The 18848-nt window shown below is 45.7% G+C and overlaps 1 protein-coding gene across 1 annotated transcript; it reads right to left on the bottom strand.

Annotated features, from left to right (window-relative positions):
* Window positions 1-785: 785 nt before the first annotated feature.
* On the bottom strand, window positions 786-15428 carry HEATR4 (HEAT repeat containing 4). The gene is made up of 13 exons (XM_068944108.1): window positions 15246-15428; window positions 13445-14352; window positions 12396-12580; window positions 10769-10912; window positions 9773-9973; window positions 8879-9064; window positions 8004-8192; window positions 6792-6952; window positions 6148-6252; window positions 4818-4936; window positions 3930-4110; window positions 2829-2898; window positions 786-1003 (listed from the first exon to the last, which is right to left on the bottom strand). Exons 1-13 carry the CDS (start codon window positions 15426-15428, stop codon window positions 810-812), a joined length of 2826 nt encoding a protein of 941 aa, XP_068800209.1. The 3' UTR covers window positions 786-809.
* Between the last annotated feature and the right edge of the window lie 3420 nt (window positions 15429-18848).

Raw genomic sequence — 18848 nt, 5'->3', positions numbered from 1 at the left:
TGCAGGCTTTGAGGTGAGAACTTTATAGTAGATAGTCTTTCTCTCTTTCTGTTTTTGTTTTTTGTTTTGGGGGGTTTTTTACCCCCCTCTTCCCCCAGACTTCAAGCATATCTATGACAAATGAGACAGTGATGGATTAACACAGAGAAAAAAACTTGCATCTTTTAAACTTACTATTGGGCAAATGCTGTGGTCAGCCTCATATTACTGTCTAGCTTTCCACGGGCCATGAGCATTTGCTCTGTGGACCGCGGTTTAAGAATTGCAGCCCTGAGGTGCTTCTGTCCTGCCCTCCTTCAGAAATGATGGAAAAACAGAGGAGCTTGCCAGTTCTCCTTGCATGCATAAGGCCTCCAACCATGATACCATGGGCTATGCAGCTCAAGCGAGAGGGCAGGTTTAATGCCTCCTATTTGAAAACTTAGGAAGTGGTTGGAGAGGATTGGGACAGTGGGGGTGAGAGAAGAGCCCTGGAACTTCCTTTCTTCTGTGGTCTCTTCCATAGCATTCTTGGGGCTCCTACAGTGGAGTGTGGAGAAAAACATCTTCCCTACCCTCATCCTGTGATCATCTGCCCAGTGAGCCTGGCTTGCCAGTAACTCCAAGAAGTGTTTTGTATGTATGTCTCCCCTTCTCTACTCTACTGTCATCTTCCAGTGTTTATAAAGAAAGAGGCAGCCTTAGGAAAAAAAGAGTATATGTGCACTGTGCATGTACTCAGAGGCTTACATTCGTATCTATTTATAAGACTATAGTAAGAGAAAGACTTTAGTTTGCCATGGTTATGTGCTCTTGTGGAGTTTAATGACTTACTCTCTGACCATTTCATTTGGCTCCAGAATCAATCTTTCCAATAGCATAGCCCGAACATTTTCATCCTGCAAGTGGAGTCTGGCAATGCAACAGCAGGCTTCTCTCCGTACTTCCGGCTCCTCCTCATAGTGAAGAGCCCAAAGAAGAAGATGCTTCAGCTGAGGACTCACATGGCCTATTTGGCCCAATGCTGTCAATGAAAAGGAAGAAAATATATTTGGTTTGGGGGCAGCAGGGAGGGGAAGGAACACTGCAGTGCTAATTAATGTATTAATTACAGTCCTTCTCGTTCATTAGGTTTCCAAAGAGCTACCTGTCCACAGAAGCTCAGGGGTATTGCATTTGCCCATCCAAAGGCTCGTTGAGCATGAGATGTCTGCTTCCTAAAGTGAGATGCAAAAATAAAGTGGTTCCTTGGGATTTTACAGTGCTACATATATGAAAGAAGGGAGATCTGATGATGCTTTTTTCTTGACGCACAGACATCCACGGTTGCCTATGAAGCCTGCAGTGATTTCTGTCAACAGCGTGCTGGCCTGGCCTTGCGAGAAATCCAGTGTGTTTACAATGTGTATGCCAATATACTCTACATAAAATGCTAGTGTCAGCAACAGAGAGTATTTTATATATATATATAAATGCTTCTTTCCTCCAGCTTGCCCTGTAGTGTCCCTATATGGGGTTTCGGCAGGGAGGCAGAGTTTCTTAACGGGCTATTGTGAAGGTAAATATAGTGGGAGATACAAGTATTCAGATAATATGGTAACAAGAGATGAGTATTTGTACATAACGGACAGATTTTGGAGAATGCTCCCCATCCACAGAATCACAGCTCTCCAAGTAATTATCCTTACGCTGTCCCCTCTGCTCTGGCTATATAGCAGTATAATCCCCACAAGCAGTAAAGTGGATTTGCACTGTTTCCTGACTTAGGTTTTGGAGATCCACCCACAGAGGGGAGCCTTGCTTCCCTAGACCTACGTGTTTTTCCTAGGTTACTTCTCCCTCCCGCCCCCTCCTGGCTGTTCCCTGCTAGGAGCTAGGAAAGGAACCTTAAGCTGTCCCCGAAAGTACCCCTTCCCACCTGATTTGAAGGTAGAAATCTAAGATTAGGGAAAGAAAATCTTGATCTATCCCCTATTAATCATTGCTATGTCTACAGCTTTTCTAGCAAGGCCGCATTACATTAGGGATTTGGATGGTGAGTTGCACAATATATTTCCCCCTCTTTTCTTGCAGAAGTGACCCTTCATGTTGGGTCAACACCAGATGATCTGATATATAAAACAGTTACCTAACAGGCGAGTGCTGAGAGAAGGTGTCTCCTGCTAGGAATTCTATCCTTGGGGATTAGGAAGCTCAAGACATGCGCATGGGATTTTTAGGAGACTGCAGGGGTTATCTGTGTGTTCTGTTCCCGGCACTGGAACTTAGGAACTGGTTATGAAAGCAGAAAAGTACTCATAGAAATGATCCCTCTTCCCGGATTGCAGTGTTTTGGGATATCGTGCCCTGCTCCCAGCTATAATAAAAGTTCATCCACAAAAATGTTTTTCTGGTGGCGTTTGGCAGCTAGGCTTGCCTCGAACAGCGTGGCAGCGCAGAGGTGCTGAGAGCAAGAGCACAGTAAGCAGCAAAAATACCGGTTATTGGCAGCTGCTGACAGAAGGGCGGAAGAAGGTTTTTGTTTCTGTGCAAGAGTGATGAAAATCCCAACGTGGCTCCTACACAAAAATAGTTATATTTAAACTTAAAACTAGTGTTTGTAGGGTCATAGGCTACGAAAAATATTTACATCCAGGTACCATATCAGCACTCTGTTTGCCATTGCCACAGTATGATCAATACTGCCTGATTTTTCTGTCTGCATGTTTGTCATGCCTGGCATTTAACTTTCAGATTTGGGATCTTAAAATTTTCAGAAATCAACCAAAAAAAAAAAAAAAGGATAAAATCCTGAGGACAGGCTGAAATTGCCTTCTAAGGAGCTGGTTTGTTAATGAGTTCTGCAATACCTCTGATGGCAAAAACCTTGATTTTCCAATGAGGATCGTACTGCATCATCTCATAGAGAAACTGAAGGACCTGCAATAGAAGGGTACAACTGTTAGCGCATATTGTCACAGTGCTTTATGTAGGGCGAGACGTGCATGTGGTGCTCCACAAGTTCCCAGCAAGTGATGGATAAACTTCTGTCCTGAAGAGCCGACAAGCAGTGGTACAAGTTGGGGGAAAAAAGGCCAGACAAGTAGCGAGTGGAGCTGTGCATAGGGCAGGGAGTGGCCATTACGCAGGGGGCATTTGAAGACAAAGCCAAGCTCTGACTTGGCAAATTTGCTGTGCGGCTCAGGAATTGGAAAATTTGATGCAAGTTTTCATGGGGCATGATGAAAGGTTATAGAGGCAGTTGAGAGGGGACATCTTGGAATTTGAATTGTGATATGGAGAGAGGAAATGGAAAATGCTACAAAGCATTTCTTTCGATAGAGTATAGAAGGCTTTAATGCTGAGAGATTGGAAGCAGTACAGCCCTGTGAGTTTAGCCTCTAGAAGGCTCCCTTGCTCCATCCCAAGCCTGCGTGGTCCTCCAAGTATAGCATGTTTTGCTCCCACGCTTCGCTATTCCCTTTCTGTCACTGACATTCCCAAACGTTCTTGTGTTTGATTTACAGTGAGAGCTGTGTGAGATTTACAATGGGGTACGTGCATGCTGTGCAGAAAGTGGAAGCCCGCAGGAGCAGTTTTTAGTCTGAAATGGGGAAGGGATTTGGGATGAACCCAAATGTAAAAGGAGGACTCTAAAAGACTGCCCAGCCTTTCCAAGCTTCCTGGAGAACTGTTTTGAACCCTGGTGAGGACCTAGGAGCATGGGAAAGACAGACAGCCCCATTTCCTGGACCCTGAGCCAGTTTTTATTGACTTCTACGCAGATACCCCAGCGCTTAGGAAACAAATTTGTTTTTTTTAATCCTTTCTAGCAAGAAACATTTGCAAGCCACAGTTATTTAACTCTAGTATCAGCAGTCCCAGGAATGAACTCAGTTATCATTAATAAAAGACTTTTTTTTTTTCTTTTTTGCATTCGGGAACTATGTTGATCTTTTTTAACTACTCACACGCTCATCTTTAATCCCAAGGGCTCCGGCTGTAAGACAGGCTTCCTTCCGCACTGCAACAAAGTCACTGGAGAAGCACTGCAGAAAGCCTGGAAATAACTTGGCTGTCATGAACTGCAGCTCCCTGATCAAAGAGAGAGCTTGCACTTTTGTTTGGCAGTTTCCGGTGGTCAGCTTCACCCTGAGAGCACAAAGCAGGTCTTAGCGATGGGCTGCTGCGATTGGTTTACAGGACTTGCGCTCTGCCTGGCACATAAGAATTACCCAGATCTCAGCCAAAACCTTTTACACTCATGGCTTCATGTTGCCACCTGTCCTGTTGCAGATTCCTTTGTAGGTCACTGGCTCCATATCATATTGTAAGTTAAAAGTCATTGAAAGTGGGGAAACGCTCATAGGCAGATGGTTCAATTTTAGTAAATTCTTTCATTTTTTCTGAAGTTACTGTCTGTGACTTATTTGACTTGAAGATTTCTCTTAGGTGTATAAAGTTTCCTCCTGAATGGCTTGTTTTCCCAAGCTGAAAGAGTTGTTGCTGAGCCCTATTGCTCACCTGATTTCCCCACTTACCTGTTGGTGTGGAAAGTGAATACACTTCATGTTCATACACATTCTAGATCACAGTCGAGCCTGAACCCCATGTCAATCACCTCCTAGCAAAAATCTCTTTGTTTACACATGTAGGCAGTTACTCTTGTACTGCAGAAGTCTGTGCAAATGAGGCCCTTACAACACATATGGGTGTAACTAAAAGCACCTGAGTAACATATAACCTTGAAAACTGGGGGGTTAACACAGACTGGGATCACAAAATACCTCATACTTATATGAGGTCTGAACTGATCTCTCTTTTGAAACAGGGAAGTTGCCACACTGGTTAATGCTTACCTGAGCTGATCATGGATTTCCTTTGCAAGCTTCATGTGCCCCAGCGTCAGAGTAGCTGCCTGGCGTACTCTTGCGTTCCAGTCCTTCCACATCAGCTGGGAAAGCTTATTCGTTAGGTCCTATACAAGATGGTAAGACGGGAATGCTGCAGCATTAATCAGCAGTAAGCTTTGGCCTACTTCAGGAAGGGATTTTCAAAAGATGTTTGGGTTACTCTAGCTTTAACTCTGCTGCTGCCAAAGCCAAAGGTACAACTCTCATTCAAGTTGGGGGAGTTTCACCACCATCTTCACTTGGAGCATCAGGAGGCGAGTGCTGAGCAACGTATACATCTCAGTTATAATAAGATGTCCTGCAGTGGTCCAGGGAAGATAAAGGCTCCCACCAGCAACCCGCCAGGAACCTCTGGGGTTTTATCTTCCTGGTACTAATACACTCAACTCCTACAGAACTTGGCTTTTGCTTATGCTCGCGTCCGCCTTGATGGATACATAGAAACTGCCGATTTATTTTGTCTAGCAAAAAGCCTGGGTACTTAGTTTGGTTCTCAGGACGAAGGCTGTTGACTACATTTTACTTAATTATTTACTGAGATTTAGCTGTTAGAGTAATTAGAGACACATCTTCCCCCTGAGTAATCTCACCTAGAAGAGTCCCCCAAAGAGAGGGTGCACATCATGTTTAACAGACAGCAGAACAGGTGAGATGTTTTAAAAGTAAACTTAATTTAAGAAGTAGTGGTAATTGTATAGCAACCCCAGCCAATGTACAGGGAAAATCAAGAAGTTGACAAGAGATGCTGAAGCCAGGTTGCTAGGAGTGAAGTAGGTGCTTCTCCCCACTCGGGGGCAGTACTGATTTGGCCCTCCAGCCTACTAGCCCGTTCCCTGAAAGACATTTGTGCGGAAAGGCTTTGGAAAGAGCTCAGAGGAAGTGCCTGACCTTTTCGTTTGGGGGCAGAGATACACTGTGTCTGCCGCAAGCCCCAGTTTGCTGCGGTGGCAGTTGGGGGAGGGAGGATGCCAGCAATGCCCCTTCACCTTCAAGAGTTTTGCTGGTGCGTGGGGTGGGGAGGGAAACCCCACGTCTGCAAGCCTTTTGGTATGCAGCAATAGAAATACTTGGGATGGCCTGTCTTCAGCAGAGGTTTCAGGAAGAGCGATGTGGGGTGAGAGCACACAGGAGGCATCTCCTGCTGTCCTTTGCAAACCGGTGGTGTGGCTGAGGGCCTGCTCTTGACCAAGGAGGGGATGCCAAGACCCCAGCAGGTTCTGCCAGCTCCGTCCTCATGGTGGGAAGAAGAGCGGGGCCACCATAGCCCCCTGCTTACCTGGCTGAAGTGCCCACCGGCACCGGGGAGAGCCCGGCAAGCCCGGGCCCGGGCTGTCCAGCGGGGGCTGTTCAGCTGGGCTGTCAGCAGGGAGCGCACCAAGGGCTGGAAATGAGCACAGCGGGGGTTAGGGTAGTGTCCCACAGAGCTGAGGCCCACGCGGAGCCAAGGCCGGCGCTCCGGGCCGGCCCGGGCTGGCTGCTTTGCTGCCCGAAGGCCGAGGGCTGAAGTGGTAGGACGAGGCCCAGTGTAGTCCCCTCTTCCATCATGTAACCCAGCACACCCAAATTGTGCTGGAGAGGCGGCTGGGGGCAACACTTGAGCCGCCTGCAACCTCCAGCCTCCTGTGGCCCCTGCCTTAATATACTGTTTTAAAGTGTAACTGAGGGACAGGTCACTTCAGCTCTCAAATGACCTGGGAGAGCTGAGGTAGAGCTCTGGGTACAATGGAGATAAACCACTGCAAAATACGTCCTGCCCTCGCTCACCTCATTGCTCAGCGCAGAATATGCCCCATGTGCAGGACAAACATGTGGAGACAAATTTGACCTTGAGCAACAGAGAGGAGAATGCAGGGCTGCTGCAAGACGTGCGCCTCCGTCGCCTCTTGTCGCTCCTCTCCCTGTCCCGGGGGCTGCACCTACCGTGCGTTCACCGAGGTGAGCTAGCAGCAGGCACGCCTGCTCCTCTGCAGCTGCATCGCTCTTCTCAAACAGCCGAGAAAGGAGCTTCGTCACTACCGGCATAGCGACGGTGCTCTCCAGAGCCAGGCATTGCGCCGCTGCCCAGCTGTCTGCAGAATTGCCTGTCGGCAGGGAAACAGAGAAAGGAAGTTACTGCGGAGGGTGATAGCTGCTGGCCATGTCACCTGCTGTGGTGATTCAGGTCCAGCCCCCCGCCCCAGCCTGGCACCCTGGCATGTAGAAGACCTCACAGCCATTTCACAACCTAAGTTCTCACTCTCTGAGCGCTAGGGAATGGATGTGGTCGCTTTGTGATCAAAATATCTTTTGGAATTAAACAGTGACCCTCAAAACTAATGGGTCAGGTGTGAGGTGTTCCCGAAGGAAGTAGGTCCCTGAGGCATATGGGAAAGTGAAGCCTCTCACTGGAGAGTTTCAGATACTTTTTGAGTTACAAGTTGGTGAAGATGGATTATGTTTGTTTATCTTTCTTTATAGAACATGACCTGACAGCTTCAAAAATAAAATTTGCCCCTTAAACTAGGAAATGGATACAGCTAGGATGTAAGACCTGAAAGACTTTGGATTTTGCCCAGAGTGTGCTACCTCAAAAGAGGAGTCCAGCCTTTAATCCAGGCCAGAAAGAGTGGTGGTGGGAGGAGTGCTTTGACTGAATTCTGGATACTTGCTGCAATCCTGCTGAAATCTAGCAAGGGATAATATAATATAGAAGTACATAACCTAAATGTTTCCTTTGCATTCAAAGGGGCAAACAGCAAGAACAGGAAGACTGATAGCTGCATGGCTGAACTGATAGAAACTCAGCCTATCAAAACTGTATTTGAATTTGGTGAAGTGCTCATTGTGACATCCCACACTGCAATGCTCTTTTACAGAAAATATCCATTTCACTACCCATCTTGGCAGAGCTGGAGGAGTTGGAAACACTTGGAAGCAGCACACCTAGCTCTGTGAAAGGTTATCCACATGAATTTTGCAGTGACCTCTGCTTGTGACTGGCTCTAACAAGACTGGCAATGGTTGGTTCTACCAGGGCTACATATATAGCCTTTCCAGGAGACAGACTATAATCCCAAAATGGTGACTCTGACCTAGCTGAAGAGCTAGAAGAAAAGTAAACATGACAGGGAAGCAGCCACAGAGCCCTTTTACCATGTGCCAGAGCATCCTTCAGGATTGACTGTGCTTCCTCATTCCTTTTCCCAATAGCATAGTGACACAGTGCAGATGCCATTCTCACATGGGCGTTCTCGTCCCGCAGGGTCTCTCTAAGTAACGGCTGTAGTTCTGCAAGCCCATCATGGGTTACTGAGGACTTTCCAGCACTGTCTGTTACTGCAACTGAAGAAATATAATTTCTGAATAAGAGAGCGATGTATCTGCCCTGTGCTTTTTTCTCTCTATAAAAGCAGGAACACATTTTCCATGCACTTGCTAAATGGTATGCTTGAATTCATGATAATAATAATGGAATATGGAACACATAATAATACTACAAATATGCTTGCAAAAGCAACACTTTGTCGATCTCTAATGTCTACCAGCACTGAAGATCTCCATATTTCACCAAGTACCAGCAAATTTCAATTTGCCACCCATGACAAGGTAAAAAACTATGTTTATACTTATTCCACGGACAAAGGTTAGCAAGGAAAAGTTGATGTAGCTTAGTCAAGAGCACACAAGACATCTTTTGCAAAACTTGTAAAAGAAAGCCATTTGTGCTAAGTTAACAACACAGCCATCGCTCTCATGGTCTCCCACTCTCCAGCACTGTATATAAGATCAAGTAGGAGGTGGGTGGAAATTAAGTTCACTCGATTCCCTTTATTTCTAAACTGCCTTAGATTACAGTGTTTATGTAGAGTGTTTATTTATGAAATGGCTTTTTATAACAGTAGGTCCAAAAGTACCCTTTTTAGGTACTGACAATTTTATAGAGGAGTAATGCTGATAATGAGGTATCATGCAATTGCCCTTGTTTTCACACGTGGATAATGTTTCATAACAGTTAAAGTCTCCCATACCCACGTGCAGATCAGCAGCCTGCAAGTGGGAGCTTCTCTCATTGAACTCCTGAAGGCTGGTTTTCCGTCCATGTTGTTCGACTGCGGCAGACGCACAAGCTATGATAGCCTTGATTCTACTGATGTCGTGCACACTTGTGAGAGACCTCATTAAACCTTCTGTTGTGATATTTCGCCACTGGGGATCTGGCATCAGAGAGGAAAATGTGTTTGGATAACTAGCATGGCAATCTTCCAGAGACCTCCTTCAGGACCTGCCTGGGATGGATTCATCAGAAATGCAAAGGAGACTTTCACCATTCCCACAGTAGCCCTCGTTTTCTGTTTCCTTACCCCAGAGATGGCATCTTTATGTAACCTACGTAGGAGCTCAGCTTCTCTTTATGTCCTCAGGTAAACCACAGTGCTGCACTGGAAATCTGAGTCATGTCCAGGCTATGCCATGCAGGAGTGGAGAGCAGCCACAGGCAGAAGGTTTAGGCTTGGGGGAACTTGTCTACCCCCACCATACAATCTCTACTTAGCAGAGGGATAAACGCATTTCTCCCCCAGCCCCCTGCATCCACACCAGGTAGTATTTGACCCCCTTCGCCTCAGTAAGGGAAGCAGGGGAAACCCATCTGTGGGTCACTTGAACTCATCAAAGTCACTTGAACTAATCATTTAAAGATTTCCAGGAGAAAAGACATCTGCACTGGTAGAAGATTCACAGTAAACACCATGAATCTCTTAGGATCACAGCAATTACTTGCTTGTAAAAATGTAGGAATAGAACAGCGTTTTTGAGGACAGGCCTGACACTGTCAATTCTTTTCACAAGGATCATTGAGCAAACTAGTAACTATTTGGGCTCATTATGGACCAGTTAGGTTTTCAACAGAACAGTCCACTCACGCAGGTTCCAGGCATCCTTCCACTGCTCCAGCATAGTCCTGAGGACTTGTATATCCCAAGGCACTTCTTTATTACTGCCCTGGGACTCCTTTTGTACTTCCCTGGCCTTTGTAGGAGGTGATTCCTCTTCATTATGCACAATATAAGGAGTTAAAGTAGGGAGAGCAATCCATCTCAAGGCTCCCTTCCTGGGTCTCCAAGCTGCTCAAAAAGAGTTTGTTAAAAGAGATTAGCAGTACCCTACATTATCTACAACCTGAACGAGTCAGAGTAAAAAGACATTTCAAAGGGGTGTTATGATGTACATCCCAAGCACCTCCAGGATCAGTCCAAAGCAGCAACAGCAGTGTTGCTGCTGAAATGAGGCAGAAAAACTGGGACTTCTCCCTTGAGAATGCCTTCCCTGATATGATCAGAGAAGGTGCGGGAAGTTGGGAGCAAAAAAATGTAAGCTGTAGATCATTTCTTGTACTGACCAGTCTTAGCCAAGCAAATCATAGCTTGAGCTTAAGTGAGAATGAGGTGATCACTTCTCATTTAACAAGAATTTCAGGATGAGGGAGAACCAGAGCCAGATCTGTTACGTGATAGATCCAGGCTGTAATCCTTCCTTGTGCTGCCGCTAGAAGAGAATCTGCCTGTATAGTGTGTTGATGTATGTGCAGGCGTATGCACATGAGGTGAGCATGTAGGCTTCGCTCTACCCTGTGTATCTGAATATCCGCCACTGACTTCTTCAACCAACTGGATGCACCTGGACTCTTTTGAACTCACAGTAATTTCTGTGGTACTTCAAAAGGCACACCACAGGAGTCATCATATTGCTTTCTCAAGTAGCTCTTAGGAACACCCACCTTTTTATAGCAGTGGAAGCCAGAAACAGAGAACAGGAGTGATCTCCCAAGGACAACCCCATTTCAGAATCAAGCAGACAGTTACCGAGATGCAAGAATTGAAAGTTCTCCACATCATACAAACTGAGCCATGGTCTCTTACCTGCCCTCCTCTGTGGCTTGCAACCCCAGCACTCAGGTTGTCTTGGGAAAGGCTGCTGGAGATGTTTGCAGTATTGATCATAGTTGTCCAGGATGAAATGGTCCTTCATCCTTTCATCCACCTGATGGACAATCTTTGCAGTGCCTGTGTATGCAAAGGAACAGATGCTACCTGTAGAGCTTCCCTGTAAAAGAGGTCTCTGGTCTGCAAAGTCTGTCAGCATATATCAAAACAGGAGTGCCTCCACTATTTGCTCTTAATTGCTGTGCATGCACTGAAGTGGTTGCATGAGGTAGGGGCTTCCAAAATGACTTAAGGGTGGTGAAGAGGTTTGCAGGAGTCAAGGTGAAGGGAGAGCGGAACTGTGAAGCTCTGGTGCCCACCTCAGCAAAAGCCTCTTGCAAATTTGCCTGGAATTCCCGCTGAAAACGTCATCCAAAGGCTAAATAAAACTGACCTCAGGCCCTCCTGTCAATATTTTGGTTTCATAGTCACATTTGGCTCCCTCTGAATGGTTTTCTTGGTTTATAACATGCTGTCATAACATGGTGCCATTCAGTAAATACACAGGGGAAAAAGAGCAATCATTTTCTCCATTCTCTTTCTGCCTCTGTGATCTTATTACCTGAAGTCATGATCCACAAACTCTTTCAGGCAGCACTCTGATGAAATAAGGAGAGTCTCTTTAAGGAATCCCTCCTTCAGTCTCTGTGTATTTTTCAATAGTTCAAAATTATTTGTGATAGGTAGATCCACAACAACTAGCCAGTAAAAAACAGCAATAAATATCAAATCTTATTGAATACTAAATTGAGGCCTATGTTATTCTGTAATTGCCTAGCACTTACTATCCCAGGAAAATAGGTGCAACCCTCAGCAGATATAACATGTGTCACTGAAGCTGGACAGAGAGGAGACATGAACTCCAGACCTAAGGGCTCAAGGGGAGAAAAGAGGTCTACCAGTCACTTCAAATCAAGGGACGTAGCTCCATGCCATCTGCAAAAGTATCACCTAGGAATGGAGACAAAGTCTCCAATTCCAAATCATCTCTGTATTCTGTGTGTGGACTGAAACTAGCAATTAAGGCTTAATAGAGCCCAGGACATGCTACAGCCTCTTGGGGTGATGAGCAAGCTTTATGTAGAACCGGTTTCCAAGCCACTGACAAACTGGTCACTGACTTTTGAAATGGGCTTAAATTGTGATGACCTGCCAAGCACCTTGCAATGCTCTGAGCCACTGGCCCAGGCAAGGCCAAACTTCTTGATTTACAGGCTGTATGCTAAAATTCTTCTTGTGGCTGAGGCACACGATACCTGTTTGCCTTCACCCAGAGGTGAGGGTTCATTAGCAACCACTCAGCTAGTACAGCCCCACTGCTGCATAGCTCTGGCATAGCAGCCAAATGTGAACCACCTCAGAGCTTCATGGTGTTCAAGAGCAACAGGTTGTCTACTGTCATGCTGGTCCTTTTGGATGAAACGTTGACCCATTCTCCACATTTTACAGTGCCCAGTACTTGCTTGGAAGCAACTGTTCCTCTGGTTAAGTGCTAGACCCCATCTTTATGGACCTACTCATTAAACAAGATGTAAGAGCTTGTGCCAGGTCACGTTTACCTTACCAAAGTAAAGCTCCTGCTCAAAAGCATTCTTGGGGGTATAGCTGTATTTCCCAACACGGGCGATCACATGTCTCTGCATAGACGATTCTGGGTTCAGACACTTTATTTCTGTGTCGTCAGCTGTAACATTTGTATCGGCAGGATCATCAGTTGACAGCACTCTTGAGTAATAACCAGGCGGCCCACTAGAAAAGAAACATACCACCGCTATAGACTTGGGAACCACTGGGATGAAAGGGGAGTAGTCCAAGAACACACTTCTACCGCAGTCTGTGCTATGCACGAGACAACTCTGCTCCTCTAAGTGATCATACATTATCTGCCACAGGGCACTTCCTCTGTGCAGTTTTGTTCTCACCACATGCTGCGTTCACATCTTGGACCTCTCCACTCATGATAACCCACACAGTAATCGGGTCAATGGCATGAGGCTGACGGCCAGAAGGGCAAATCTCTTTCTGTAATGGATTCATGAATAACTAGTGAGGCCCATTCTGGGGAGCTAGGCGAGACTTTGGGGTTCTACTTCAAAAAATGTACAAAGAAGTGGGAAAGGATTCAGAGGCCATCAATAAGAGATTAGAAAACACGATGTTTAAACAAATGTGTATCAGGGATGACCTGAAAATGCCAGAACATATTTCAATACAAATGTGTAGTACCTAGAGAAGAGGGAGGGATACACTTGTCTTTTGTGCACAAATTCTAATTTTCAGAGATGCTCAAATAGACAATAAAAGGCCATATCTATGCAGATCATGAAAGTCATTCCGGAGACAGCAAAAGTGTAAGAGATCTTTAGGAGACTGATTGTAAATGAAGTCCTCAGCGAGCACAAAGGTGGAAAAATCACAGTGCAAAATGGCCTCTTGTCACGCACCTCATCATGCTACCAGAGTGAAAGGCCATCTTTGTCTCAAGGACATAAAGCCTCCGTGCCTCTCCCTGCAGAAATATAGATGATGCACCACGCGATGCCTAAACACAAGCAGTAGTAATGGGGAACAGCCACGGGGCAGACAGTACAAAATAAGATGTCTCCTCCATACCTGCAGGAGATGGGGAGGACTGTCCCAGGAGTCTTCTCAGCTTGAGTCTGGGATATGATTTCCGTGTCACTTCCTTTGCCCTGAATATCATCCAATATTTTCAAACTTCTGTCAGAACAAAGCTCATCCCTGATTGTGTTCCCGGCAAACTTCTGCTTTCCAAAGTCAAGGGGGTTACACTGAACTGAGCCACCCCTGGCCCTCTGCTGATCCATGGTCCATTGAGCTGTCATCCTGCTCAGACTCTCCCGCCCTGTTTTCTCCACTCCACACGTCATTTTCTCTGATCCTGGGATATTCTTCTCAGAGTCCTGCTTTTCCTGTCTTCCTCTGGTCAGGGAGCCAGATAACTTCCCACAGGGCTTTGCCAGGGATGCCTGTACACCTGGTGTCTTACAAGAAGGAACGGGTGGTAGAGATAACTTTTTGGGCGAGGCTTCTAGTTTGGAGCCCCACAGGCTGTCCTCCTTTCTGAGCTTAGGAGAAAGTCCATCATTTTTCACAGGAGAAAGTGGTTGCTTCTGAGGGTAGAGTTTGACTGAGCGCTTCAAGTGCATAGCAATGGCACTTTTTGGCTTTTGAATGACACCAGAAGCATCATAGAGGTGTTTGAAGTTGTACTCCTTATAAGACAGTCCTTGCTGCTCCAATACATCCTTGGAGAAACTCAGGCCCTCAACTATCTGCCTGAGGTACTTTTTCAGGTAATACACTTGATGTTTCTCAGAGTGGCTGAAGTCTTGCAAGGGCATGGTGGTGTTTGTGCTCTGCAAGGCCACAGCTAGGCCTTTGTGGACATGCAAGCACTCAGCCAACGCACCAGGGTCATCAGCAACTGAGCGACAATTGCTGCGAAGGGCTGATGTCTTCCCTCTGCCACCACTGATGAAGGGACCCCAATGCTGCTGCTGCTGGTGCCAGTAACCCCTTTAAAACATAACCATCAGTTTGAAGAGCTATATCAGTTCTTCCATGAGATTGAAATCCTATGGATTAATGAGCATGACAAGGAAGATCAGTCCCACTCCTTCAGAAAGAGCTATCTCCAGTTCCTATATTTATAAATTTGGACATTCTATTTCTGTTTTTCAAAGTTATATTTCAAGACTGCACCATTTGGGGAGATATCAGTTTGCATAAGAATACAACAACTGTCGCAAGACTGACAACAGTGAGTAAACAGTGATGTCAGCATGGAACAATCAGCTGGCTATCCAGGTGCCTATTTCTAAATGCCTTTTAATGCCCCTTTAAGTGGGACTTTAACCTATGTTTAATGCTTTGCTGAGCTAAAGTCTAAATTTCTAGCAATGATTAAAAAAAAAAAAAGCTAAAAGGAAAATGAAGAACAGGGTAAGAGCAGGGAGAAAGAAAAAGACAGTCAGCAACAACTTTGTGCAGGCTGGGAGGAACTAGCTGTTAGTGTCCGCTAGTGTTGCTGCTGAGATTTCTATTCAGAAAGGTGTTTTGGTGTGACATACATAGGCCTTCAAATTCATTTCATACAACATACTTCAACCAAAAAGTGGTAATGATGTTTCCTCACTTTATTCACTTGCTTTGAGTCAGACGCCCTGAAATGCATCAGCCAACGAGCTACTAATACACTGCAACTCCTTGTGCCCCACGTGGTACTCATTCGCCCTGTTATTAACACTTACCGTTCGCTCCAGTCCTGCCAGATTTCACTGAAATCTTGTGGAAGCTCTACTGAAACTGGTAATAAAATCTATATTTATATCTACATGGGTAGGGGTGTAAAATAAAGTCAACTATGAATTAGGGCAGGCTTACCCGTTACCTTTTCGTTGTGGCTCCTGCAGTCCTGATCTCGTTTTAACAGGCACAAGATGCGTTTAATTTCAGAGTAAGGATTTGCTGCGTTGGTGTTGCAGTGCTCGTCCCTGCCTTGTTTACAGAAGTTGCCTGGCAACTTGAGGGCAACTTCAGTTCTGTCCAGTGTCTTCTGTTCCTGGCGCAGCATATCCGCCTGGGCTTTTGTTCTTTAATACTGCTCTCCCTTTAAATATCAGCGTGTTTTTTATTTCTTTATTCAGACTCCACTTTGTAGGGGTCTTTTAAAATCTTTTATACAGCTATATTCAAGGCCTACTCAACTTTTTCTACATGAATTGAATTCTTAGTGAGGCACAGCATATGTCATAAACAGGATTGCAGGGTACCTGGTCTCGGGCATGTAGCGTGATCCTTGTGATCTTCAGTTTCACTATCATCATCACTATACATACTATATTGTATTAAATCTTGCTTAAACGTTAGGCCATGATCTCTCACAGGAGGGAATTTGTATTGTGTAGCTGGCACAACAGCAAAAACATCTTCTTTAAAAAGTGATATGTAGGTCAGTACAGTTAAAAATGATTAATCAGATATATTTGTCTGTTTTTAAAGCTGTGAGAAGGAGACAATAATTGTGTTTAAATAACTGGACTTACGGCTTAAATTTAGAAGGTGGGGTAAAGACAAGGCAAAACTGATCCAGAAGCCACAGGTGAGACCAAGAATGAACAGATATAAAATTGGAAGAGGTCCTTCCAGAATAACTATGATTATAGAAACACCTGTTATCAAAAAGGGTCTCGAGTGATATAAAGGCACGTACAAAGAATTGTGCCACCTGTGGTACGAAAGGATAAAGATATGAACTAGATGTAAGTATTAAAAAAGCAAGCTTTAGAGCTGCAGAAGGTGGTAGAGACCCTACCTTAGCAACACAGACTTAGCTCACGTATGCCAGGCAGGCAGAGAGAAGGGTGTTTTGCATCCCCGGTTCTGCCCAGCAGCCTGAGGTCTTTGCTAAATTAGATACCAAGACACCTCAATGGTGAGGGCAGAGTAGGAGAGCAATCCAGGTGGTCCAGGGGTCCCTCTGTGTTGGTATGGCTGCGCTCTCTAATACTTTTCGGACACAAACTTTTCTTTGCCCATTTCTCTTAGCTTATAAGGATGCCTACTTGGACCACCCTCCCCACTAGAAGCCAGGATGGTGCCCTTTACTAAGCCTCTCCTCATTCCAGATCTTCCTTGTCTTTAATGTCCTCCAGCTCAGTTCTGAGTCATCTCCACACCACTCAGCTGAGCCCTGCCAGTGGGATTGACAGTACGGTCCCAGTGCGCAGTGTGAGCCAGACACAGAGCTCAAGCCAGGCCCCAGGAGGAGGGGAGGACTGCTGGACTGCAATTTTGGACACTAGAAAAGCATCAGTCAGCAAAATCCCCATATTGTACACTCTGATTAGTTCAAAAGAAATGGGCTGGCCGTGTGACAGTGTGTGGTGTGCCCCTCCCAGCCCCTGCTGCTAGGTGATCCAAGGGTTGCACAGATCTCGTGGAAGCCTGGCCATTGCCCTAGTCTCCTACATATTTTTTCACACAGGAACTTGATCTTTGCCTAATTAAGCTGTTCTCTTTCCTACCTTTTTTTTTTCTCCCCCAGTAGGATGTACCAGGAATGGATTTCTCTCTAATTTCATGCATTCACTAATGTGGTATTAAGCAACCAGCACTACACAGTAGTTTGCTCCAAGAGGTTTCTTAATTCAGGCCTGTTTTGAACTTCAACTGTGTTATGAGTTCGGTTGGATTCATTCTTGGCAATATATTTGGTATTCATAAACAATTTTTTAATGTCAGTCATCCAGCATGCTGCTGTTCCCTATTGGACCTGCTCTGAGAAGCAGGCTCATCAAATTTGCCGGAAGCTGAGTAGAGAAAAAAGTGTCCCATCCCAAATCATCTGTTGTGCGTTAGTCAGTGACTCTCAGGGCAAGATCTCCTGCTGGGTCACCGGGTCATTTACTTGCGGCTACACAGGCCCCAGTTTATTTTTCCTGAGCTTCAGGCTCATCTTCATTGGAGACCAGGTCCTCCATTTAAATCCTAGCATGCAGTCATATATTGGTTGTCTCAGGCTCGGCTCAGGGGACAGCATTCCCTGTCTCTGTCATATCCATGAGCTCTTGAGTGAGCATACCAGTTGCATAAGCCTCCTCTCGAGCCTGGGCAACCCGCCCTTATGCACAGGTACACAGGCTGCACTCCGAACAAATGAAGGGCCGCAGTCGTGCGGAGAGAAACAAAAAAGAGAGAGAAAACAACAAGCTGAAAATACGGTGGTGTTTAGCCCAGATGCACCTTATCCTAATGGCTAGCTGCCTGACAACCACATCTGGATTTTCTCTCATAGGTACTGAGTTGCTTCAGTCCTAATGAGAGCAAGCTGGCATGGATGCAGCGTGGAGAAGTGGGACACTGGTGTTGGAGAGTGACAGGGAGGCAGCCACGCTAACGGTGTGAACATACCCTAAGTAACCCCTTATGTTCAAAGTATAACCTCTACACTCTTGGAGGGGGGTATAAAATAATATAGATTAGTAATAAGCAGATAGTAATAAGCCAAATACCTCCTTATTAATAAAATATTGATATACATAGTAGGGCTCAAATTAGATCACAGAATCGTTTAGGTTGGAAGGGACCTCTGGAGATCATCTAGTCCAACCTCCCTGCTCAAGCAGGGTCCTCTAGAGCGTATTGCCCAGGATCACATCCAGACGGCTTTTGAATACCTCCAGTGAAGGAGACTCCACCACCTCTCTGGGCAACCTGTTCCAATGCTCTGTCACCCTCACAGTCAAGAAGTTTTTTCTCAGGTTCAGATGGAACTGCCTGTGGTTCAGTTTCTGCCCATTGCCTCTTGTCCTGTTGCTGGGCACCACGGAGAAGAGGCTGGCCTCATCCTCTTGACACTCCCCCTTCAGATACTTACACACATTGATCAGATCCCCCCTCAGTCTTCTCTTCTCCAGGCTGAACAGGCCCAGCTCTCTCAGCCTTTCCTCATAGGAGAGATGCTCCAGTCCCCTCATCATCTTTGTAGCCCTCCGCTGGACTCTCTCCAGGAGCGCCATGTCTCTCTTGTACTGGGGAGCCCAGCACTGGACACAGTACTCCAGGTGGGGCCTCCCCAGGGCTGAGGAGAGGGGCAGGATCACCTCCCTCCACCTGCTGGCAACACTCTGCCTAATGCACCCCAGGCGACCATTGGCCTTCTTGGCCACAAGGGCACACTGCTGGCTCATGTTTAACTTGTTGTCCACCAGATGTTATAAAAGGTTATATACTAAGACAAACCTGATCTGTCAAATCACATTTAATGATTCATGATTCATTTCATCAGAAGAGGTAAGTCTGTGTGAATTTCCTACAGATTACCAACAGTCTTTTTGGTAAAACAGTCTTGGACTGATAGTGGTGGGGGATTGCACTTGAAACACTGTATACAAAAAAACTGTTGTGAGACATCATTTCATGCCTGGCCTGAATTGCTTTTCAAGCTTAGAGATTACCAGGTAAGGATCCCTTCCCTAACCTTTAAAAAGAT

This window comes from Struthio camelus, chromosome 5 (assembly GCF_040807025.1).
Source record: "Struthio camelus isolate bStrCam1 chromosome 5, bStrCam1.hap1, whole genome shotgun sequence".
Taxonomy (NCBI): Eukaryota; Metazoa; Chordata; class Aves; order Struthioniformes; family Struthionidae; genus Struthio; species Struthio camelus.
Note: the sequence above shows the minus strand (reverse complement) of the source record. Positions and strands in the feature narration are given on the sequence as shown.